The sequence below is a fragment of the Peromyscus californicus genome, unplaced genomic scaffold (assembly GCF_007827085.1).
Source record: "Peromyscus californicus insignis strain IS unplaced genomic scaffold, ASM782708v3 Scaffold_13__1_contigs__length_99412109, whole genome shotgun sequence".
Classification (NCBI taxonomy): domain Eukaryota; kingdom Metazoa; phylum Chordata; class Mammalia; order Rodentia; family Cricetidae; genus Peromyscus; species Peromyscus californicus.
The window spans coordinates 66,219,542-66,244,594 of record NW_026294424.1 but is presented as its reverse complement, the minus strand read 5'-3'; the positions used below and the strand labels follow the sequence as shown (position 1 = coordinate 66,244,594).

The following is a 25,053-nucleotide window of genomic DNA, read 5'->3' as shown; positions in this document are numbered from 1 at the left end:
GAGCCATCTTTCCAGTCCCTGAAGATAACTTCTTAATTTCATATTTTTCATGGGATTTTACAAAATGTTAAATCATGCAAAATTATATGTAAGTACTGTGTGGGCAAGAAGGGTGATGTGGCTATGGTAGAATGAACTATGTAATGGCTTGAAATGAGAAAAAAATGTATTGAGCTTGGTAAATTGGCAACATAATAGAACATCGTTATTTATCTGAATTTAAGCGATAGCTTTCTAAAGTAAATTCTAAAGACTTTAAGATGAAGGAATTAGAGGTGTTTTTTTTTTTTGGCCTGAAGAAAAATTAACATGAAGTTAAAAATGTGTTCTTTGTTACTTTTCCAGATGGTACCATAAGAACATTACTAGAAACCAGACGGAACGCCTATTGAGGCAAGAGGTAATTCAGTGTGTCCAGAAAAAGCCTGTGAATATTTCTAGTAATCCTGACAAGTCCATTATGAAGAGTGTAGCCATTCAAAAGGTGTCTTCCTATGCTTTCTGTTCTTAAAATGCCATTACACACTCATTCCCACTGTACATTTTTCTAAGTCAAAAATCAGGCGTGTTTGCATAAGATCACCTTTTCATGGACTGCCATCGTAATCTCAGAAACACGTTTCTCTCGGAAATGATTTCGGTGTCAGACTCTGTCATTCAACATGCCTTCTCTCGGTGGAGTCTGCATCTGAGTTACCCCTATGACAGTGGTTCTCACCCTTCCTAATGCTGCGACCCTTTACCACAGCTCCTCATGCTGTGCTGACTCCCCAACCAGAAAATTATTTGCATTGCTACTTAGTAGCTGTAATTGTGCTGCCGTTATGAACTGTAATGTGAATATCTGTGTTTTCTGATGGTCTTTGGCGGCCCCTGTGAAGGGGTCATTAGACCCACAGATCGAGAACATCGCCATATGACCTCTGCGCAGCAAAGCCTCTACCCTTGTGACCTCTGCTTACACTCTTGAAAAACACAGATACAGAGAACTATGAGGTGCTAGTTTCTTTAGTCTTTCGGAGCGAAGGGGAGAGTTGGTGGTTACAGTATTAAACTCAGATCAAAACTACCCATTTAGGTCAAACCAAGACAAAACAGCGTAGGGTCTAAGTTTCCAACTGCCAGTGCCTAGGAACTGTGGGGAAATGAGGAGTCAAACCCAGAACCTGGAGAGGAAGTGTTGTGTCACTCTGCGGTGACCTCAGGTGTGGAGGGACTCTAGAAATGTGAATGAGGATCAGTTTTGTATATTAAAGAAATCCACATCAGCAATGGCCCAGGATGCAGAGAAGACCCACTGGAGAATAGGGGCACACGTGGAAGATGGGGAACCAAGACTTGGCCTCAGGTGTGGGTGTGGGCGGAACCTAGACAGGCTTAGCTCTGCTTGCTATGGAAAGTTGGTGAGATCAATAGCTCCACCCTGGAGAGTTAAGGGGAGGAAAGCTGGGAGTAGAATCCCAATAAGCAAGATGATATAGGCCACATGATCCAAATCACAGGCCTGTGCGTGCCCAGCACAAGAGATTCTGTAATGGGTAGGTCTCATCTTGCTGAAGACAGTGGAGAAAACAGTTATGGAACAGCCCACGTGCTTGCCACACTGATGAAATATTAAAAATTTAGCCCTGATTTTTTCCCCAGTGTTTTGCTTTCCTTTGTTTGAGATAGCACCTCAGGTAGCCTAGGCTGGCCTCCAACTCACTACATAACTGAGAATAATCTTTAATTTGTGATATTCCTTCCTCCCATTCCCAAGTTGGGATTACAGGCATGTGCCACTGTGCTCAGCTGCCCTGACATTTCTAAAGGGTTCACACAGTTGAAACCCAATCCATCATTTCCCCCTGCATTCACTAAAGGCAGTCAGAAAGGACAGATGTGTTCTCATTTTTTCCATCTATTTATATTTTATCATCTATATGTGCACATGAATAATTTCACCACTTGACATAAAGATCATATATATTGGTATTTGACTTATTTTTGAGACAAAGTCTCACTGGGTAGCCCAGGTTGGACTCAAACTTGAGGCAATCCTCCCGCCTCAACCTCCCAGGTACTGAAATAATAGGTATGAGTCACCATCCAAGACTTTGAATTTGTATGAACACATTATGTTTTAAAAATTCATTCATATGTGTACACTTAGAACCACCATATTATTTAATATTTCATTATATGCACATATAAAATCTATCCAATATTCATAAACATTCAAATTGTTTCCAGCTTCTTACCGTTTGGAACACTGGAGTGATATACTTCCTTGTAAAAATCATCTTGCATACACACACACACACACACACACACACACACACACACACACACACACACTGAATGTTCAGATTTAATATTGCTAGGTATTTTCAAGACTTGATTCAGAAAGGTTTGACTGGTTGTGATTGCTTGAATGAGAATGGTCCCCATAGGTTTATATACTTGAATGCTTGGTCTCCAGTTGGTGGAACTTGTTGGGAAGGATCAGGAGGTGTGGCCTTGTTGGGAGAAGTTTGTCACGGGGACAGGGCGTGCTTTGATATTCAAAAGCCCACACCATGTGTCCCTCCTAGGGTCTTTCCCTGTTAGCTAGCTTCTCTGGAGCTGTGGGGTTACAGTCTGGCCATCCCTTCCCTCACATCTAGTATCCACTTATGAGTAAGTATATACTATGTTTGTCCTTCTGAGTCTGGGTTACCTCACTCAGGATGATATTTTCTAGTTCCATCCATTTGCCTGCAAATTTCATGATATCATTGTTTTTACTGCTGAGTAGTACTCTATTGTGTATATGTGCCACATTGATGGGAAGACGTGCAGAGATGACAGGCTATACTGGTAGAAGCCCATGAACTGTAGACTAGTGGCTGTGGAGCCCCTATGGGACTCGACTAGGCTCTCTGGATACGGAAGACGGCTGTTTGGCCCGAACTGTTTGAGGGGCATCCAGACAGGGGGATCAGAATCCATCCCTGGGACATGGGCAGGCTTTTGGGAGCCCAGTGCCTGTGGTGTGACACCTTGCACAGCCTTGGTGCAGTGGGGAGGGGCTTGAACCTGCCTAGGCTCAGTGTGCCGGGCTCTGCTGACTCCCCATGGGAGACCTTGATTTGGGGGATGTGGGGATGTGGGGTGGCTTGGGAGGGAGGAGATGGGATCTGTGGGTGGTATGTGGAGTGAGTAGAAATTTTCTTAATAAAGAAAAATGAAAGGAAAAAACAAAACAAAACAAAGCAAAACAACAACAACAACAAAACAAAAGCCCACACCAATCTCAGTTAGCTCTTTATCTTTTTGCTTCATGCTTGTGGTTGAGATGTAAGCTCTCAGTTATTGCTCCAGCACCAAGCCTGCCTGCCTGCTGCCCTCTTCTCCACCAGGATGGTCAAGGACTCCAGCCCTCGGCAACCTATGTATCCCAAATTAAATGGTTTCTTTTAGAAGTTGCCTTGGTCATGGTGTTTTGTCATGGAAATATAAAAGTTAGATACTAGCTTACACATTTATTTATTAAGAACTTCTTCCAAGTATACAATGTATTTTGACCAGATTCACTTCCCCCATCTTCCAACTCCTTCCAGATATCGATCTCCTCACATCTTCCTTCCAACTTCATATCCTTAAAAAAAAAAAAAATAACCTGCTAAGTAAAATCGCCCATACATGCACAGGGGTAAAGCAATCCACTGGAGTGTAGTCCACTTGCCAGGGGCCACATGCCCAATGAGAACTGACTCTCCTACTACCTGCCATCAACTGTCAATAGCTCCTTAGCCAGGGTGGGAGCCAGGTGTCCCTGCTCCATCTCTGCTGAAATGCTGACTATATTGATCTCGTACAGGCTTCTGCAGGCAACCACAGCTGCTGTGAGTTCATGAATATGGAAGTCCTGGCAAGTCCAGAAGACACTGTTTGGCACCTCTCCTCCCCTTCCATGGGCTCCTACAATCTTTCTGTCCTCTATTACGCACTGTTCCCTAACTCTCGTGGGGGAAGGGGCTGTGATACAGCTATCTTACTTATCCCTGGGCATTCCGCCAACCCATGTTTTCTGTACTTTGATCAGTTGACTCTGTATTAACTGCCATCCACTACACAAAGATAAAGACTAAGAACTGCATTAATCTATGAGTACAGAGATATGAATTTAGAGGGCAGTTTGATACAATGTTCATTTAGCAAAATAATAGTAGTGTGTTCACCCCTAGGATTTATGAGCCCCCTAGACACAGATTCTTGGCCAGATTTACATAACCTGGCATAAGTTTCCTCCTGAACAAGGGGCCTTAAATCCAGTCAGAAAGCAGTTGGTTATCCCCATAACATTCATATCACGATTGTACTCAAGGGAACAGCTTTGTAGGCCTATCATTATTTTAGCCCATAGGGACCACAGCTAGTAAGACTATTGATTTTTCTTCCCCAGCAGTCCCCATCACACCTTCCATGTACCAAGGAAGCTAGCCAGCAGGGAGGAAGCTTCTAGGTCAGTACCAGCTTGATTACTCTGAGTTCTGTGACCAAAGTGTGTGGTGTCTTCAACAAGAGGGTCTTACCATCAAGTTCTGGCAGGCCAACAAGAACAGTGAGAATAGCCTATAATGTTTTGGGGGGTCCTCTGGGACCCCCTTGACTAACAATTGAGTTAGTAGAGAGGTGGTATCCCATACTTGAAACTGGGCCTTTAATTGGCAGCCTATAGCCTCTGGGGAAATCATTATCCCCCAGCCCCCATATAAAGTCATTGCATTTAAACTAGCACACACACACACACACACACACACACACACACACACACACACACATACACAAGAGACAGAAACAGAAACAGAGAGAGACAGAGATAGAGACAGAGAGATGTGCATACATGGAAATTTTTTAAGTAGTAGGTTTCTATATGACTTTTTTCCTTATTATTAAGAAAATTTCTGTTCATTTTTCTCTATGACTTTCTCAAATATTCTCAGTGTTAATTACTCCCCCTCCTACTCCTCAAATTCCTTTCTCTTCTCCCCACTCTCCTGCCCCTCTTAAGCCTCCCCTCTATATTATTCCTTTACCCGCTTCATATCACTTTTGACAAAATCCAACATCATTTCACGACAAGAATCCTGGGAGTAGGGATGAAGGGACTAGATCTCAACATAATATATGATAAACCTATGGCTACCATCAAAATGGAGAAAAACTCAAGACATGTCCACTAAGACCAGAAACAAGACAAGGTGTTGTGTGTGTGTGTGTGTGTGTGTGTGTGTGTGTGTGTGTGTGCGCGCGCACGCATGCTGATACACAGAATCATCCTTGATTGCCCTCTATATTATATACTAAGGCAGGGTCCCTCACATAAGCCCAGAATTTGCTAATTTGTCTAGTCAAGTTAGCCAGACTGTTTCAGGAATTCCCTGATTCTGCCTACCAAGTGTTGGGATTACTGGCAGGCTGCCACATGTACCTGATATTTATATGGGTGCTAGGGGTCCAAACTCGGATCCCTGAACCATCATCTATCTCCTCGGTCCCTTATATATACTTTTCTACACACCACTTTTTCCCTTCCTACTGAGTCTTCCAACATCAGTACACAAAAGTGTCTTTCATTCACTTTATATCTGCACATCATTCTCTACTTTAGATATACCACTGTCTTAGTTAGGGTTTCTATTGCTATGAAGAGTATCATGAGTAACAAGGCAACTCTTATAAGGGATAACATTTAATTGGGGCTGGCTTATGGTTCAGAGGTTTAGTACATTATCATCATGGCAGGTGATGTTCAGGCAGACATGGTGCTGGAGAAGGAATTGAGAGTTCTACATCTTGATCCACAGGCAGCAGAAGGAGTCTGTGACACTGGCCGTAGCTTGAGCACAGGAGACCTCAAAGTCCACCCCCACAAGGCCACACTTCTCAATAGTGCCATTCCCTATGGGGATCATTTTCTTTCAAACCACCACAATCATAATTTGTAAATCAATAGTTCATTATGGAAACTAAGTGAGATGTGTTCTCTTTTGCTATTAAAACATTGTTGCCTTCAATACTCTCCTCACACACATCTTTTTCCATTTATATGAGTCTTTTTGTAGAATAAATCCCTAGATGGAAATCTGAGGCCAAAGGGAATGTGCATTTCTAACTTCCATAGACCTCAAAATGCCCTCTGCAGAAATGGTGAGGGGGTCTAGATACCCACCAGAAATAGAAGAGCATCTGTTTCCCACAGCCTTTCCAGGCAGCGTATCATGTGAAACAGCTGGATCCTTCCTCTGTTGCCTCATCTCACTGGGAATTTGATTCACATTCTCTTAGCCTGGAGATGTTCAGCATTCTTCATACATTACATTTTATGTGTTTGATTTTCTTTGTTGTAACTGTTCATATTCCCTGCATGGGTTTCCACTAGGTTTTTGATGTCTTTCTCAGAATCTGTGGACTCTATAGCTAAGGAAACCAACCTTTTGTGGCATGGGGCAATAGTTCCTCTAGGTTTTCAATTGTCTGTTTCCTGGCACGAACTAGGTATTTGAATTTTATGTGTTTGAATTTATCAAAGTTTTTGTAAAGGTTGGTAAACTGTATCAAAGCAGAATTGCCTTCCCTACTCCAAGGTTACAAGAAAACACTCCCCATGTTTTTCGAGGATGTTAGTGTTTTTACTTTGTAAACTTCTACTTTGGGCTCATTCATAATGTTTCCTCTTGCAACGAGTAAGGGGAAGATTACTTATTCCTATGAGTTTACCAAGTATCTTTCTAGTCTGCGTTCATTTGGTTGCCACATACGTAATGATAAATATTTTTATTTTGGATTTTCTCTGTATTTTCTCTGTATTTTCTACATGTCTTTGTTGGCCAGCCTGTCTGTTCACAAACTGTTTTAAATACGGAGGTTTTCTCTGGTGTCCTTAGCTTTCCTTACACTCAAGATCACCATGACACACCAAAAACAAACCTTCCCACAGTTACTCTGAATGTACAGATGCCATTAGGAAAAACTCTAGGCACTTTGAGTCAATGGGCTGTGATGCATGTGGGTTCTGATGCTACTGGATTCCACTTATTAACATTTTCTGTAATATTTGTGATGAAATGAGACCACTTGGTGGTCTTCCTTTTTTGCACAGCCCCGGCTGCGTTGATGTTACTGATCTGAAGATGACCTTACACACTTATATTTTGAAGTTTATCTTTTGTTCCTTTGCTCTGGAATTGTTCAATCTCTATACTGGTTTTTCCTTTCAAGTTTAGTATTTTCTAGTATGTGCTTATGGTGCTTTCTATTGCCATGTTTTAAGAATTGTACCTTTTGTTCTCATCCATAGATCCATTAGGATTTTTATTCATATTGGATTCAATCTTAATAAGTTGTTTGTTAATTATCCATTGCATTTAAGTTTTAAAATTTGCCACAGATAGGCAAATGAAGTCTTTTTTCCTTTCTTTCTTTCTTTTTTTTTTACAGATCATTGATTTGTTCATCTTGTGGAATAATTTTTGATACTTTTCACAATTAGATGCTGACTAGGTTAATTAGCTTATCTGTTATTTTTTCCGAACAACCAGATTTTGAACTTAATTACTGATTGTATCATATTTTCACCTTTATAACTTGTTATCTTCTACTTTGATCTTTATTAATTTTTTTCTTCTACTTTATCTGGTGTGCTGGCTAGTTTTATGTCAACTCGACACAAGTTAAAGTCATCTGACAGGAGGGAACCTCAATTTAGAAAATGCCTCTGTAAGATCTGGCTGTAGGCAAGCCTGTGGGACATTTTCTTAATTAGTGATTGATGGGGAAGGGCCTACCTCATTGTGCATGGTGCTATCCCTGGGCTGGTGGTCCTGGGTTCTATAAGAAGGCAGACTGAGCAAGGCATGAGGAGAAAGCCAGTAAGCAACACTCCTCCATGGCCTCTACATCAGCCCCTGTCTCCAGGTACCCACTCAGTTTGAGTTTCAGCCTTGGTTTCCCTCAATGGGCTATGACTTTTTCTTCCCAATGTATTATTCATTAAAGCAATAACAACCCTAACTAAGACACCTGGGTTTATTTTATAACCCTTATTCTTACTTGTTGAATTAGATATGCTTGCTTATTTCTTTCATTCTCTCTCTCTCTCTCTCTCTCTCTCTCTCTCTCTCTCTCTCTCTCTCTCTCTACTGATTGTTCCAGTTTCCTTTCTGTTGCTATGACAAAATACTCTGACTAAGTATGACTTAGGGAAGGAAGGTTTTATTTCAGCTTACAGGTTGCAGTCTGTCACTGAGGGAAGTCGGGTGATAACTCAAACAAGAACTTGAAGCAGAAACCATGGAGGAATGCTGCTAGCTGGCTTACCTGCAGGGCTTTCTTATACAGCCCAGAATCTCCTGCCCAGGACTCACTTGCTGCTCAGTAGGGCACTGATGTAAATAAAAAGAGCATAGGCTTATTTCTGAACACTGTTGGAACTACACAGCAGAGGCTCTCATGAAGTGTTTCCTTGTTATTTTAGATATTTTAATATCTAAAGCACTTGTTTTAATTTGTGTGTGTGTGTGTGTGTGTGTGAGAGAGAGAGAGAGAGAGAGAGAGAGAGAGAGAGAGAGAGAGAGAGAGAGAGAGAGAGTATCCCACATGCCTACAGGTGCCTCTGGAGGCCAGAGGAATGTGTCTTATCTAGTGGAGCTGGAGTTACAGCAACAAGGGCTCTTAACTGCTGAACCATCTCTCCTCATTTATATTTTTATTTCCTTGAGTTAGATAAAAGAAAATGTAAAATCTGCCAATGCTCGGGGTATTGTACTTTGGGGCTTATTAGAAATTACTAGCTCTGTTGCCTTGTGGTCAGAAAATGCTGTTTGTGGTCTTCCTTCTTTGAAGTTTTATAAGCAGAGACCACTCCATGTATAATTTTGTTATGTGCGTATTCCATATGTTGATATGCATCCCTACTACAACACATGTAGAAAGCATACACAAAACTTCTTTTTATACCTTTGTCATTAACAGCCTGTGTTTCCCTTTGGTATATAGTGTAACACTTGTGCATCACAGTAATTCAATAAAAGCTGGATTTTGCCATTTACAATGCCTATAAGAGAGTTTAGTGGGCGATTGAGGCTAATGTCTTTGTGCAAGTGTGAGAGAAGACTGTGTTTAGTATCTAAGGTGCACTGTGAGGGGCTCTTCATGCTGTTTGGGTCACACGCTTGCCAGGCACAACCTTGAATCTTCTATGGCAGCTGTAGGTAGAATTTTCTGCCTAGACCCCTGACCAGCTCTGTCTCACCAGCCACTCCACAAATAACCACACAGAGACTTAGTATTAATTATAAATGCTTAGTCGATAGCTTAGGCTATCTCCAGGCAGCCTTTACAACTTAAATTAACCCATTTCGATTAATTATGTACTTCCCTGAGGCTCAATTACCTCATCTATGCACTTCCCACGTTGCTTCTTCCATGTCTGTCTCGAGACTCCTCCAACTTTGCCCTCCTTCTTCCCAGCATTTTCTCTACCTTGAAAATGCTGCCTAGCTATTGACCAGTCAGCTTTTTATTAACAATGAGAGTAACACATCTTGACAGTGTATATAGAAGGATTACTCCACAGCAGGCAGTGGTTCTCAACTTGTGGGTTGTGACCCCTTTGTGTGTGGGGGGGTCCCATACCAGATATCCTACATATCAAATATTTACATTATGATTTGTAACAGTAGAAAAATTACAGTTATGAAGTAGCAATGAAATAATTTTGTGGTTGGGGATCATGACAGTGTGAGCAACTGTATTAAAAGGTAGAGCATTAGGAAGGTTGAGAATCACTGGTCTGTGGGTTTTATAAGAGACCCTGCAGCTGTTCTGTCTTCAGGAACAAAAGCACACACAGTAAAGCAGAAATGGTGTATTATAACAGACAAACCAGTCTAGCTGTCGAAATGATTGGAAAGCAATTTGCAGCTTTCTTGGAGTTTCTTCAAAGAGTGTCCACAGGGACCTAGTTCTTAGCTGAGCATTGACAGTGTTACCATGTCCCTCCCCCGCTGCTGTTCTTTTCATCTCTCCCACATCCTACAACAGTGATCCCAACAGGATCCCCTACTGTATTCTTCCTCACGAACTCTAATCTCTTGTCCTACTCTATGCCTTTCCAGAAATATTTCTCCCTCCACACTTCATTCCACTTCTTCTAACATGTAGTCTTGTCAGTCTGTCTCAGAGGGCTTTTTTTTCCCTTAAATATGGATCAGTGATTTTCATCTGTTATCCTAATCAATGCAGCAAAACCCACTAAATGCAAGGTTGTCAAAACGAGGACTTTTCCTGGGAAAATCAAGGATAATGTTTTAAAATATAGATTATAGATTTCTTATCTTATGATTCATAAATCTGTAAGAGAGATAAGGTAGCAAAAGCAATCTCATTCTTCAATAATAAGAATATAGAAGTCACTTATTTTTTTAAATATAAGTTACTTATAGGGAATCTATCTAGGTTTGGCTTTTATCAGTGATATCTCAGTTTGTTTTTCTAAGAAGGAATACACTTGAAAAATGGATACATTTTATTTTTTTTCAGGCTAAAGAAGGTGCATTTATCGTGAGGGATTCCAGACATTTGGGGTCTTATACAATTTCTGTGTTTACAAGAGCTGGAAGGTAAGCATTCCTTTTGTGATTTTTATTATATTAGAAATAATCCTTGGGACAGTTTTGCTTTTATGTAGATGCCATCACATAGGGACTATGAGAAAGGGTTCAGCTTAGGGGGAAGCCTGCTGGCCTAGAAACTGGGACAACTACATGGTTTACACTGTATCTCGGTTATATCTAGTACATGGCATGTAATATGTAACACGATAAACCTATTACATAGCTTTCTCTTCCTTTTTCCAACAAACCCTCTCAATCAAATTAGATTAGTTGTGGCAGACACTGTTGGCATGCTCCTCAGACCCCTCAGACTCCTCTAGGGGGTCACATTCTCCCCGGGCTTCCTGTGCCTTTCAGCCTGGGGTGTTCTGTGTCTATGGGAACTTGTGGTGAGGCTAGAGGCACCTGAAAGGCAGAACCTCAGGAACATCCCTCCCTTGGTGAGGAAAGGAGCTGAGAAGTAACTACCTCGGCTTGTCTGCAGTTTAGTAACAACACCCTGGCTGCGCAACACAGTTACCTGCTCAGTAGTGTTCCCTCTGCCGACTACCCTCTCCTCTCTCACCTTTCCAATCCCTCTCATTTGTTTAGTCAACATTTAACATTCAAGAAATAGTTATGTGTGCTTCGCGATGGACACCACTCTACCTATAGACATGGGGCTTGTCTTCTAAAGTTATGTTGACTATGAGGTACCAGTGAGACATGTGAGAGACGTTCCGGGATGACCAGGTATTTGCCGAGTCCACCTGTTCTCCCCTTGGTGTGCAGAGTGGACAGGAAGAGAGCGTGAGCATTGGAGTCCCACGGCTGAACACACTGAGTTCTAAAGCCGTCTTTTGTTTCTCTAGTAACTGACATTTTATTGATTACAGACCTACACAGTCTTCAATAAAACATTATCAGATTAAAAAGAATGACGCAGGACAATGGTACGTGGCCGAAAGACATCTTTTTCCATCGGTTCCTGAGCTGATCCAGTATCACCAGTACAACGCAGCTGGTAAGTTAGGAGTCAGGTCTGGGGGCCGGTCCCTTGTCAGGGAAGGCATGCACGCCCTCAAATGTTCAACAGCAGCAAACCACTGTGGACATCCAGCCCAAGGACTTGAAATATAATCTTTCTTGGGCAATGGTTGTTTTTATCAATGCGTCTTTTTTTTTTTTTCCTAGCCAAGGAGCAAGACTTGAGTTGCAGTATTTTTTTTCCTACCACATTAGAAAGATGGTGGATGACAGAGGAGCTAAGGGCACTTAGTTAAGCGTATATTCTGGAAGGTTAGCTAGGGTTAAATGTAATACAGCTTCAAATCCCTAAATGATGAGGCTCCTTTCCCTTGCTCCCACAAATCTCCTCTCTTGTTTAGATAATTACAACAGGAAATTATCTTTAAGCCTCTCATCCTCTATTCTTTCTTGTTGTGAGAAAATACAAAGTTATACAGATCCAGGCTTTCATAGTTATACTTGGACCTAAATAGACCAGAATATTGACACCTCTCCTCAGCTATTGCTTGCCCAGCTCTCCTTATACAAACCTCTCATTTCTGGAAAGATAAGGGATCTCAGAAAGTTCTACCACAATTACAGACACATCTCTGGTCTTCAGCCCTCACCCGGCCTGTGCCAGGCCACTTGGAGCTGGAAGCGAAGGGTTTTACCTCAGCATTACAGAACTTGGAACAGACCCACCATAACTTACCTTACCTTTTTTTCGCGAGTTTCTTTTGAATATCCCATTCATGAAAAGTTGTGTTGACCAAAACCAAAACCAAACAAAAAAACTCTTTTGAAAAGAGAATACTTTCCCGTGACACTGGTTTTGCACATCGAGAACAAATCCCAGGACATCTGTCTCCACTTATGGGATGAGTCCCCGTGGATTTCTGAGAATCAGCAACTGTCTGGTTAGAGAGAGGTGCAGGGGAGAGGCCTGGAGGCCAAGGATCAGACTGGGGATACAACACACCCCTGCACACACACACACACACACACACACACACACACACACACACACACACACACACCAGCAGGCCAGCTCTGAATTTGCTTCCTCAACAGTCCTTCCTTTTTCTCCTTCCTTTAAAGAAACATTTAAGAAAGGGTATTTATGTGGTGAAGTTCCAAAATAACGAAAGGCCAGGATGCTCCAACATTAAGAGGTAGGAATGAGCCGGGCGGTGGTGGCGCACGCCTTTAATCCCAGCACTCGGGAGGCAGAGCCAGGTGGATCTCTGTGAGTTCGAGGCCAGCCTGGACTACCAAGTGAGTTCCAGGAAAGGCGCAAAGCTACACAGAGAAACCCTGTCTCCAAAAAACAAAACAAAACAAAACAAAACAAAAAAAAAAAAAAGAGGTAGGAATGATAAACTGTTCACCACATAAATACTCTTGGCTAAGTCCCAAATGCTATTAATTTCATATCCTAAATGTGTTCATTTAGATCCCTGTCTCTCCTTGGTATCAGGGTTGTCCCGATCAATCATTAGTCCTGGGGGCAATTTCCAGCAGTTTCTTAATACTTTGTCTCCAAAGCTCATTTCCCTCCCATCTACTATGCTACGCCAGTGACCTAACAAAAATGGAAACATGAAGATTTCACTTTCTTGCCTGAGACTGACCCCCTCCCCCAATCTCTTCCAACCCATCTCTTTCTCCTTTTCTCTGCTGTAAAACGCAATGCTCTCTGACAGGGCTTGCAAGACCCATCATAACCAGGATAATACCGACTTCTTGAATATAACTTTTTGCCTCTTCCTACCTCCTGCTCTTTGTTCTGGTACCCACTGTTGCTAGAGTTTTCCTGCCTGGCCCACAGTCAGGCCAAATCTCTCTCACCCGCCAGTCCCAAGCCGCTCAAACCCGATCAAGTAAACACAGAGACTTATATTGCTTACAAACTGTATGGCCGTGGCAGGCTTCTTGCTAACTGTTCTTACAGCTTAAATTAATCCATTTCTATTAATCTATACCTTGCCACGTGGCTTGTGGCTTACCGGCATCTTCACATGCTGTTTGTCATCGTGGCGGCTGGCAATGTCTCCCCGACCCAGCCTTCCACTTCCCAGCTTTATTCTCCTCCTTCTCCCGCCTATACTTCCTGCCTGGCCACGGGCCAATCAGTGATTCATTTATTGACCAATCAGAGCAACACATTTGACATACAGACCATCCCACAGCAACCCACCTTCACGCAATCTCATGTGCTTGGCATTCTTTGTCGGTGCCCCAAGCAGCCTGTGTGCATCTTCATCATCTACATTAGAGTGGGCTGTCTCTTTTTGAGGTTCCTCACTGAGGGACATCTTCCTGTAGGAGGAAGCATCTCAACTGTCTTTGGATGTGTTGAGGTCTTTGGGATTTACCTGGAAGAGGATCCTGTATATTTTAGGCCTTAATACCCCTCGTTTTCTGCTGACTGAGCTTGCCTCTGCCTCCCAGCCTTTGCACATACTATCTATCTGCCTGGGCTTCTCCCACTGATCTTTGGGAATGGCTCTGTGTCTATCCGTGTCTTCATTCCTATCCTCTTGTTTGAAAGGCCTTCCTAGCGTTTTATCCACGCTGTCCTGTGTTTACCATCTACTTTTTCCGGTGCATACACACACTGGTTCATTTCCCACCCTTGCTCGAAAGTGGGGTCTGTGGGAGCAGAGGCCAACAGCTTCTCATTCAACACCGTCTCCCAACGTCAAGCTAGAACATGATGCAAACAGACTTTCAATGCACAGCAATTGAAGACACAAATAATGTTTATTGATAAACTGAAACTGATAATCTGGAATTCTTCAGACTGACCCAGTCAGATGAAGACTTGCTCATTCTACTATGCTACCTTCAAACAAAATGAAACAAAACAAACCCAAAATAGAACATCAACAAAAAATCCCACAAAAACCTGTTCCAAAAAGTGTTCAATTTAATGGCTAAGTGAATTTTTCTAGCACTTTTGGAAACAATTTAATTAAATATCCCATGTTATAAGAGAAAAATTTGAGAGAATACATACAAATTCATGTTCAAGAAAATATAATATATTTTATAATAATGAGATCTCAGAAATATTTTAGGGTCTATTTATCATCATCAGTATGTATAAACTACTTGCTTAGTATGAAAGTTTGTAATAAAACACTGATATTTTTGTATAATATATTTAATACTTACATGTTTCCAATTATTCGAACAGTTTTGCCAAGTTTTTCACTGGAGTGCTAACAATTCATCTGTGCACACTGAGATTTTGCAAGAGAATTTCTGTTAACTTAGAGTCTTCAGATTGTGTACACTGAGTATATATTATGAATGGAATGTTTTCAGGTGGAAACTAGAAAACTATAATGTGGGTGCAGCATTGTTCTGCCTCATTATTTAAAGACAGGTACTGTCTTCTAGTATACTTGGTCCTTCCTTCTGTAACTAGTAAACTAGTCTTGATATACTCATTTTTCTTTCTCCTTAGGTCTCATGTCCCGTCTCCGCTATCCAGTTGGGCTTCTGGGCAGCTGTCTACCAGCCACAGCTGGTTTTAGCTATGGTAAAGTACATATGTGTTGAAGGAAGATATCCATCCCTCCCTCCATCCATCCATCCATCCATCCATCCATCCATCCAGGACCCACCCCACAGATTCTCTAAATTCTCAGTTCATTTGAAATGTCTACCTACATATGTTTCTTTTAAAATTTTTAAATTTCTTACTGGAGATGCTTAAGTAACCCATCTCCTGGGGCCATTTGAACTCAGTAGCCATGTTTTGGTTTTATTTCACATTTCACTACACCTTACGAAGAGCTGTCATCTTTCCCATTTTGATAAATAACGTTCTCCGGATGTTGAGGCTGTTTTTTCCTGGTTACAAGGTTGGCTGGGAAATGATTGCTTTCCAAGAGAACCTATCAAAAACAGCTGTTGAACGTCTCCACTTCACCTTTGTTAAAACAGAACGGATACCCTCAGATTCAAATCACTCTCTAGCAAGTGTGATATATACAAGTCTGTGAGAATAAACGTGAGCCAGGGAATCTTGTTTTCTGACTTGTTGAAAAGTTTGCTCCCTTACATTTCTCTCATTGGTAGAACTCAGATTATACTGGGTGGGGGAAAAAGAACAATGACAATTATAATCTATAAAAATGACTATGCTTCACTCAGGGCCTCGGTTCAAGCAAGCTGGGAAGGGTGACTTCAGGGTGTTATGGGTACTTTTGTCATTCCCATATGTAAGAACTTACATAATTAGCAAGTTGGCTGAATATCATGCTCTTTAATTTCTTAGAAAAAGTTCAACCTATTTTTAAACAGAATGATGCATAAGCCTTACCATTACAAGCATTATATATATATGTATACATATATATATATATATATACACACCAAGTTTTGAGTACTTAAGTTAATAGATTGAGAAACTACACACTCTTGTGTCTAACCTCTTCCTGTTCTCATATATCTTTCAATTTCATCTGTGGTGTTGGGTGTGGCTGACTCATTTTCATTGTGACGCACTGCTACACAGTTAGCATTACTACCTTTTTTCACACAGCCATTCAGGTTCTTACAACTACTATTGCTATGAACGTTCTTGTTTGTGTTCAGATGATAAGTGTGCAGTTATGATCCACTGTATGTATACTCCAGAGAAGTTTTGTTGGGCCATAGGCTATGCACAATTTGAGATTTCCTAGGCAGAATCAATTTTCCAAAGAGTTCATTCCAGATCCCACACCTATCAACAGTGTAGAAGAATGCCAGCCCCCCCCCCCTCGCCCTTTCCAATATTTAGTATTTCTTAACACTTTAGCCAATCTGGTAAGTGTACGATGGTTTATCCCTCATGACTAATTATTTTGGGCACGTTTTAATAGATATAGTGGCCGTTTGGATATTCCTTTTAATGATCCAATACTCATCAATTTTACCCTAAAATTAGATTTCATGCTTTTTCTGACTGGTTTATTCTTTTTCCTTCCTTCCTTCCTTCCTTCCTTCCTTCCTTCCTTCCTTCCTTCCCTCCCTCCTTCTCCCTCTCCCCCTCCCCTCCCCCTCCCCCCCTCCTTCTCTCTCTCTCTCTCTCTTTTTTTTTTTTTTTCGGTTTTTCGAGACAGGGTTTCTCTGTGTAGCTTTGCGCCTTTCCTGGAACTCGCTTTGGAGACCAGGCTGGCCTCGAACTCACAGAGATCCGCCTGGCTCTGCCTCCCAAGTGCTGGGATTAAAGGCGTGCGTCACCACTGCCCGGCTCTCTTTCTCTCTCTTTCTTGTCTTTTTGAGACAGAATATCTTTGTGTAGCCTTGGCTGTCCTGGAATTCACTCTGTAGACCAGGCTGGCCTCCAACTCACAAAGATCCACCTGCCTCTGCCTCCTGAGTGCTGTGATTAAAGGCATGCACTATCACCACCTGGCAATTGATCTATTCTTAATACTTTCTTTTAAAGATTTATATTTATTTTACATGTATGAGTATTTTGTCTACATGTATGTAAGTGCACTTTGTGCGTGGTTGTTGCCTGTAGAGGCCAGATGAGGGAGAGAGCTGGGTCTCCCTGAACTGTAGCTAAGAAAGATTTTGAGTCATAGTGTGGGTGCTGGAAACTGAACTCTGTAAGAACAGCAAGCACTTTTTTTTTTTTTTTTTTTTTTTTGGTTTTTCGAGACAGGGTTTCTCTGTGTAGCTTTGCGCCTTTCCTGGAACTCGCTTTGGAGACCAGGCTGGCCTCGAACTCACAGAGATCCGCCTGGCTCTGCCTCCCGAGTGCTGGGATTAAAGGCATGCGCCACCACCGCCCGGCTTCAGAACAGCAAGCACTTTTAACCAGAGTCATCTCTCCAGATGAACAAAATTATGAGTTGCAATTTATTAATATTTCCCTCTGTGATCATATTTCAATCAAGAAATTCCATGCCATTGTCAAGGTCATAAGTCCGTTTTCTCATGTTACCTTTACAACAGAATTTCACTACTTCGTTGGTGCCTATTTCCCACCACTGGTTCGAGGGGGTTATCGCCTTTAAAAATTCTGCTAGGTGCATTACCCTGAACTTCCAGCAGATGGTGGTGTTTCTGTATAAAAAGTAGGTGCTAAAAAAATGTAAAGCTTTGACAGTTTCAAGGGTATTATTTTGAAAACCTTCTTCTTCTTCCTCCCCCTCCTCCCCCTCCTTTCTTCTTCCTAATTTGCTTATGAGAAATAAGAAATATACAGCAACACAAACTTCACCTCAAATCCATGTTTAGATACATGTTGGTTAGCACTCTGGCAATGGACATACGTAGTAGATGATTAGGTCCTTCCCTGGGGAGAGGATATAGCAGGCAGGAAGGCTCTTCAGCAGTGAGAACGGTGGGAGGAACTGAGACAGGAAGAGGAAATACCACCAACTTCCTGTGATTTACACATTTACCACCATAACAAAACCAGCCTGGGAACATCCATGTTTTAGGTCCCAGGTCTAGTTTTGTTTAGAAAAGTACACTGATATGTTTAACATAATGTTTTGATAGTCACAATTTGTTATATATTATTTGTTATATATGATATATATATATGTTATATATTACTGTCTTCAAGCAGGTGAATGAGAATATTAAAAATAGTTACAGTCCTCACCTGTATGTATGTCTTTAACCTCTATGTAAAACAAGGGACTGTGACTAGATAATTCCTAAATGTTTTCTCTGCAAAAATAAAATTTAGCATTCTCTCCTCTCTTGTAACATGAGTCATTTGCCTTTCTAGAAAAGTGGGAGGTAGACCCCTCTGAGTTGGCTTTCGTCAAGGAGATTGGAAGTGGTCAGTTTGGGGTGGTCCACTTGGGAGAATGGAGAGCACATATCCGCGTCGCCATCAAGGCCATCAATGAAGGTTCCATGTCCGAAGAGGACTTCATTGAAGAAGCCAAAGTGATGATGTGAGTGTGAGCCCCACCCCACACAAACACCGCCCCACGCCTCCGGTCCTGGACGGAACCTGGACTTTGGAACCAGACACACCTGCAACTGTGTCACAACTCGGCCCAAGCTAGTTGTGTCACCCAGGCAAAGTATTTAACCTCTGTGTGACGTGCATGGACGTGGTCGCTTTCCAGTCTCCAAAGCCCTTGCCTATAAAATTGGGAATAACAGTCCATAAGGCACTGGATCACAGTGTGACTTAGTGGAATGATCATTTGGAAAGACAAGGGAAGTCTATTATTTTCAGCTCAGTGATAGGTGCTGAATAAGTGCTATTTAGTTAGTGGTGTTTGGCCCTCACCCAAGTAAATATATTGGTCACAGTTTGTTACTATAATCTGAGCTTGGACCAGATTAGTGCAAACCAACAACGTGCTCTAAACATTTGTTCAATGCTTGTTTAAAAGAACACCAATGTATTTGAGGGAAAAACAAACAAACAAAAAACCCAGGTGTTCTCATTTCAACTGTGCTGTGGTCCAGAGCAATGTAGTTCCGTCCCAAACTTGCAGCCCCAAAGGGAAACAGAGTGAACAGAGATTAGATAACAACCAGACGTGATTTGCTGGAGCCGTTCTCCAGGGAAGACCAATCAATGATGACTTTGAGAGTGTTCAAGCTCATATCCCACCTGCCTACCAAAATACCCTTCTATCCATTTACAAGAGAAGGAGTCTGGATGGAATTACGATAAACACACTTTCCCAGGGACATCAGCTTCCCACTGTTTGTTGCTGTTGTTGTTGTAACACACCTGAAACACCTGTTTGCTGACCTCTGCTCTCTGATCAGGGAGCTCTGCATCGGGAGGGCAGACGGGGTAGTAGCGTGGGTTTGGAGTAAAGTGACACGGTATGAAAAGAAAATAGGACTCGTGTAATTCAGAGTTTAAAAGCCATGTCAGGATCTTGTCTGAGCATGAGGCGATGGGGGGCTCCTTGAAAGAGCCAACCCTGGCTGGGAACTCACGAATTAGACTCTAGTGGAGCGATTTCCTTGGAACTGGAGTGCTCTCCTCTTGCTCAGAAGACTCAGGAAGCTGATAAAACTTCCATGGTGCAGGAGTCTGGGAATTTGTAAGAATCACAAGCCCTTCTGCAGGGTTGCAAAAACAGTAAGCAAATGCTAGGACGAGAATGTTTTTTAGTGGAGCTGACCGAAAGCTGTGCAGGGAGCTCCGGGTGGTGCGTGCGTGCGTGCGTGCGTGCGTGCGTGCGTGTGTGTTGAATTTGAGAAGCCCATTAGAAGATCAACGGTGACTAAGTAGTCAGGTACATGCATGAGGCTAGAGTTCAGGAGAAAGGTCAAGCCGGAGGATATGAATTCGAGAATGGCCCCCAAAGATGATATTGAGAACCATGAAACTTGATTCTTTTGCCAAGCGAAGAGGAGGGGTTAGGAAAGGATAACAGGAGAAGGCTGTAGAAGTTTTGACAATACTTTAAAAAAAAAAAACAAATTTAAATACCAATTGTCCTACAGTGTGTCACGACATTTCTCTAACTGAGGAATGATGTGTGTGTGTAGAGAAACTAGCATTTCAGGAAGCGGAACACACATTTCTGCTGGCATAGTTCTCTGCCTGTGAGAGGTTTTCGTTCTGTCCAACTGAACCACATATGAAGGCTCATTTGCTTGCTTTTGCTTTATTTGTAGTAGATATTTGTCTTATTTCAGATACATTTTTCCAGTTGCCCTCATACGCAACTGCTTGCTAATGTTTCAGTTCTCAGATAGTTCTGTGTAGCTCTGGTCTCGGGCTTCTTATGACATGGAAGTGTTTCGCACTGAGACTTGCTTTCCTGACGTTATTCTGCATACAGGAAAACCTCATTCCTTAACTGAAAGTATGCTTTATGGACTTGCAAGATAAATCAGACAAAGTATGTTGTCTAATATATACCCATATCATTACACACGCAGGCATGCACACACACACATGCATGCACAGATGCATGCATGCACACACGCACACATACACATACACACACACACTTACTTTATCTTTATGGCTGAAAAGAAAAGCATTGCTGAGGTACTTTTCACAATATTTCTGACCCACAAAATTGCTGATACATGATACGTCTTTTAAAATTACAAACATTAATTTGAATTTTCTTTTTCATGGTGGCCCCAGTTGACCTAAGAGGCATTTAGACACTGAATGATATATTCATGAGTTGTGGGGAGAGGGAACTCAATAAATGTTTGAAGCATAGATTACTTTAAAAAAATGTAAGTAATGGGGCTGGAGAGAGGGCTTAGCTGTTCGGGGACTCAGCTGCCCTTGCAGCGTCCTCATTGAAGCCCAGGAGTCACTTGGTGGTTTAACAACTATCAGTAACTCCAGTTCCACGGTCCGAAGCCCTCTTCTGGCCTCTGTGGGTGCTACATGCACATGGTGCACAGACATATGTGCAGACAAAATACTGAGACACATGAAACGAAATAAATCTTTTTAAAAATTATGAGTATGTTTAAATGGGAAACTTGAACTCTGTGTGATGACCAAATGCACACTACGGTTTCATGCTGGCAAGTCATTTTCAGTCTCCTGTTTTATCTGAACATTTAACTCTTAAATAGCTTTACTCTTTAGAATTCCATTTTCTGTCCTGTGACAGTCCATCTTTCTTTCCTCCCCACTGCCTGCCTGGAATTTTCCATCTGAAGGCTGTAGTTAGGACGCCTAGGATTCAGAGTCTTGAGAACGTAGGCTGGGGAAAAAAATCAATAATGAAGATGCAGAAGGTGACAGGACAGAAAGAAGGAAAAGACACTTCGGCAAGTTGGACATAGGGCACGAGATATTCTGTTTTGATGACCGTGGGAGCGCGGTGCACACTCCTGAGCCTGCATGTCCAGTGCATAAAGTGGAAAGAAAACGCCCTGCATTCCTGGCGCTTGGGTTGATGCTTATCTTATCTCCAACATAAAAATGGATAGACTGCTGTTTTCAAATGCAAGAGCAATCCAGTTCACTGGTGTGTCTTTCGTCCACAGGAAACTGTCCCACTCAAGGCTCGTTCAGCTTTATGGGGTGTGTATTCAGCAGAAGCCCCTCTACATAGTGACAGAATTCATGGAAAATGGCTGCCTGCTTAACTACCTGAGGGAGAGAAAAGGCAAGCTGCAGAAGGCATTGCTCTTGAGTATGTGCCAGGACATATGTGAAGGGATGGCGTACCTGGAGAGGAACTGCTATATTCACAGGGATCTGGTGAGTCTGGGGCAAATCCCCTTACGTCACGAACCTGGATTCAAAAGGACGTGGGGGATCGCTTTTGGTACCAAATGTGCCTTTGGCTTCATTTTAGAACATTTTTAATTCATGCATTTTATTGTGAAAGGTCAATTAATTTTCTTATTTATTTTACAGTGCTGGGGATTAAAATCAAGGCCTTGCACCTGTTAAACCTACGCTGTATCACTGAATTACACCCTCCAACCCTGTAATTTTATTTTTATTTGCCCTTTAATGCTGTAACCAAGGAGGACATTACTCTAAAATGTCTTTCACTGATTAACCACCTAATGAAGCAATTAATCACAATGATCTTTCCTCTTTTCTCTTCCCTTCGTTCTTTGTTTTTCTTTCACTTCCCCCTTCTTCCTTTCAACCAATGTCAAACTCCAGCAACCACATTTGTTCCAAGCGTTTCATATATGCTGAGCAATGTAGGCCCTGGAGGGAAAGCAGGGAAGGAATGGTCCCTGGAACTCTTACCCAGGGGTGAAGGTGCCCCGGGGTTCAGGTGGCTTGCTGTGACAGTGCTGCAGGACTGTTGTTGGCATTTGTGGGAGAGACTATAAACGCCCAGTCATTGTGCTGGGGGATGTTGAGAACATGCCCACTTAAAGACTCTCTTACCCCAGGCTAAATGCCAGTTGCCCTGCCCCATGTCCTCGCTTCTGCTCCTCAAGGAACACGTCCAGACCACTGCGCATTGCTTCAGGGTACTCACCCTCATCTCCCCTTGTCCTTCTGTGTTTCATTTAGAAATATACAATTGAACTCAAGGGAGGATTTGAGAATTCTATACATATTCCTGGTGTGGTGCCTTAGAAATAACCGTGTGCTCTGGAATCTCGTTCCCAGACTGATCTTATTACAGCACTCATCCTTGAGACTGGAGGATCTAGGGGTGAGGCTGGAGGTGTAGTTACACTGATTCCAGAACACCATGGGAAAAGGCAAGAGAAGCCTTCAATCAGAACCCTTATGGTGTTTATTATTTACAGTGTCATAACCAGCTAATTACTTAAATTTCTTTTTATACTTATTTTTTTATTTGTGAGAGGATAATATAATTACAACATTTCTCCATTCCTTCCCCCTCTAAGCCCTTCCATATATCCTTCCCTGCTCTCCTTCAAATAATGGCCTCCTTTTCATTAATTGCTAGTGCATGAATGCATGAATATATATACATATATATTCCTAGATATAACCTGCTCAGTCCATATAATTGTTGTGTGACAAATATTTTCCTGGGGAGATGCTACACATGTGTCTCCTCACTCCAGACAGAGAACTCATGACAGACCAAAGTTCGGATACCCCCAAATTCCAACTTGGTGAACCAATTTTTTTTGGGGGGGGGGTATGCACAGGGCTGTGGGTGATGGGTTACTTACAGGATCAGAAATGACTCAAAGACAACAAGGCCTATCCCAACGTGGGTGACATCTCACAAAGTTGGGAACCTGGCGTATACTACACAGCCTATAGGCAGCTCAACAGTTTGGGGAGCATCCTTCCTGAGTGACTTTGGTCTAAACCTTTTCCAGATGGCTCCTCTAGTCTCAGAGTCCTCTTTGCAGATTTTTTTCCTCTGAGAGTTTTCTTTGCAGTTCAGCTTTGATTCAGAGGGACTCTCAGGTTTTTTGTTTGTTTGTTTGTTTGGTTGTTTTTGAGACAGTGTTTCTCTGTGTAGTTTTGGTGCCTGTCCTGGATCTCGCTCTGTAGATCAGGCTGGCCTCGAACTCACAGAGATCCGCCTGGCTCTGCCTCCCGAGTGCTGGGATTAAAGGCATACGCCACCACTGCCCAGCAGGGACTCTCAGTTTTAATTTCTTACTCTGGCAGGAAGGGGCCTACTTAATCTGGTCAGTTTCAGGGACTTCCTGAAGCTATTTTGAGTTGTTTACCTTCCTGCCCAAGAAACTTCCTGCAGGATGGAATATTTCAATCTCAAAGGAAGATGTTATACAACAATAATATTGCTTGTATGTATGTTTTTAAGGCTGACCATTTGCACTGAAAAACTAATTAGTGTTATTCAGACTACCTCTCCCTATCCCAGCACTTCTCAGTTACCTACAGTTTTTTGTGTTTGAAGGGTTGAGGCCTCATGGGCTTTCTCCCATCTACTTTGGCAAGTTCATTGGTGTCATCTTTGTTCAGCTCACATTTGGGCAGTCATACTGGTGAGACTTTATGGGTGCAGCTTCAGTTATTTACGTTTCTACATGAATACTGCATCCTGAACACCTTGAGATCAAAGCCTAGATTCACAAAACGTGGCATGGTTTTAAGAACGTGGCTTATAGATGAATGGTTCTCATGCTTCAACTTTACTGTGTGTGAGAATCATCTGAGAGCTTTGAGAAAAATCTCCAAAACCCAACCAGGCCAGCTAAGCCAGAATCTCCAGGGTTGAAATGAAAGCATCAATATGCAGTTTTATGGTGATATTTTATTTGTGCTGAAATGTGATTTTATTTGTATGTTAATAAAGTTGCCTGGAGATCAGAGCTAATAGCCAGCCATTTTGCAGAAGTCTGGCAGTGGTAGCACATGCTCTTAATCCCGATCACATGACAGACAGAATCTCTGTGTGTTCAAGGACACAGCCAGCATTGAGACACACGCCTTTAATCTCAATACCAACCATGGAGACCTGGAGGTCTGTAGAGACAGGCAGTGACGAGGAGGTCATGTGGTTGGGTTTACAACCAATGAGAAGGCAGAATAGAAAGTCAATAAAAAGACAGACACACAGGAAGTAGGTCTCTTTCTGAGGGGAAGGACGGCAGCGACAGTGAGGGGTAAGAAGGTGGTCTTGGTCTTAGCTCTTGGCTGCTGCTTGATCTCTGGGCTTTTAACTCTGCATTTGGTTCTGTGTTTCTTATTTAATAACACTGTTCAGAGTTACATCTACACAGTCCGGTTTGTGAGCCACTCCAGCCTGCCTTGGAGTCTTTTCTCCTTTGTTTACTAGCTTGTGATCCTGAGAGAGATAGCTAAGCAGGAAAGTGGTTGTCTATACGTCACCTCCTTCATGTGGGTCTGCTGGGATGACTCCACGAATCAGTGTGTGCAAACACACAGAGCAGTGCCTGTCCCACGGGGGTTCGGCAGTGCTGTTACCACCGCAGAGGTTGATCACTGTTCAGTGACCCTCCCTGCACATTCCAGGGTACCCAGCACAAAGAAGCTAGCAATCCAGCTCTGAGT

General features: G+C 42.3%; 1 protein-coding gene across 2 annotated transcripts in view; it reads left to right on the top strand.

The window, feature by feature from the left end:
• The window catches only part of Txk (TXK tyrosine kinase), a 46,018-nt gene that overhangs the window by 11,704 nt on the left and 9,261 nt on the right, over nucleotides 1-25,053 (top strand). For both annotated transcript variants that reach the window (XM_052735912.1, XM_052735911.1), the window contains 6 exons: nucleotides 346-400; nucleotides 10,567-10,646; nucleotides 11,516-11,643; nucleotides 15,103-15,177; nucleotides 18,379-18,550; nucleotides 21,597-21,813. In XM_052735912.1, coding sequence (XP_052591872.1) covers nucleotides 346-400; nucleotides 10,567-10,646; nucleotides 11,516-11,643; nucleotides 15,103-15,177; nucleotides 18,379-18,550; nucleotides 21,597-21,813 — 727 coding nt within the window. The remainder of the gene's footprint in view (nucleotides 1-345; nucleotides 401-10,566; nucleotides 10,647-11,515; nucleotides 11,644-15,102; nucleotides 15,178-18,378; nucleotides 18,551-21,596; nucleotides 21,814-25,053) is intronic.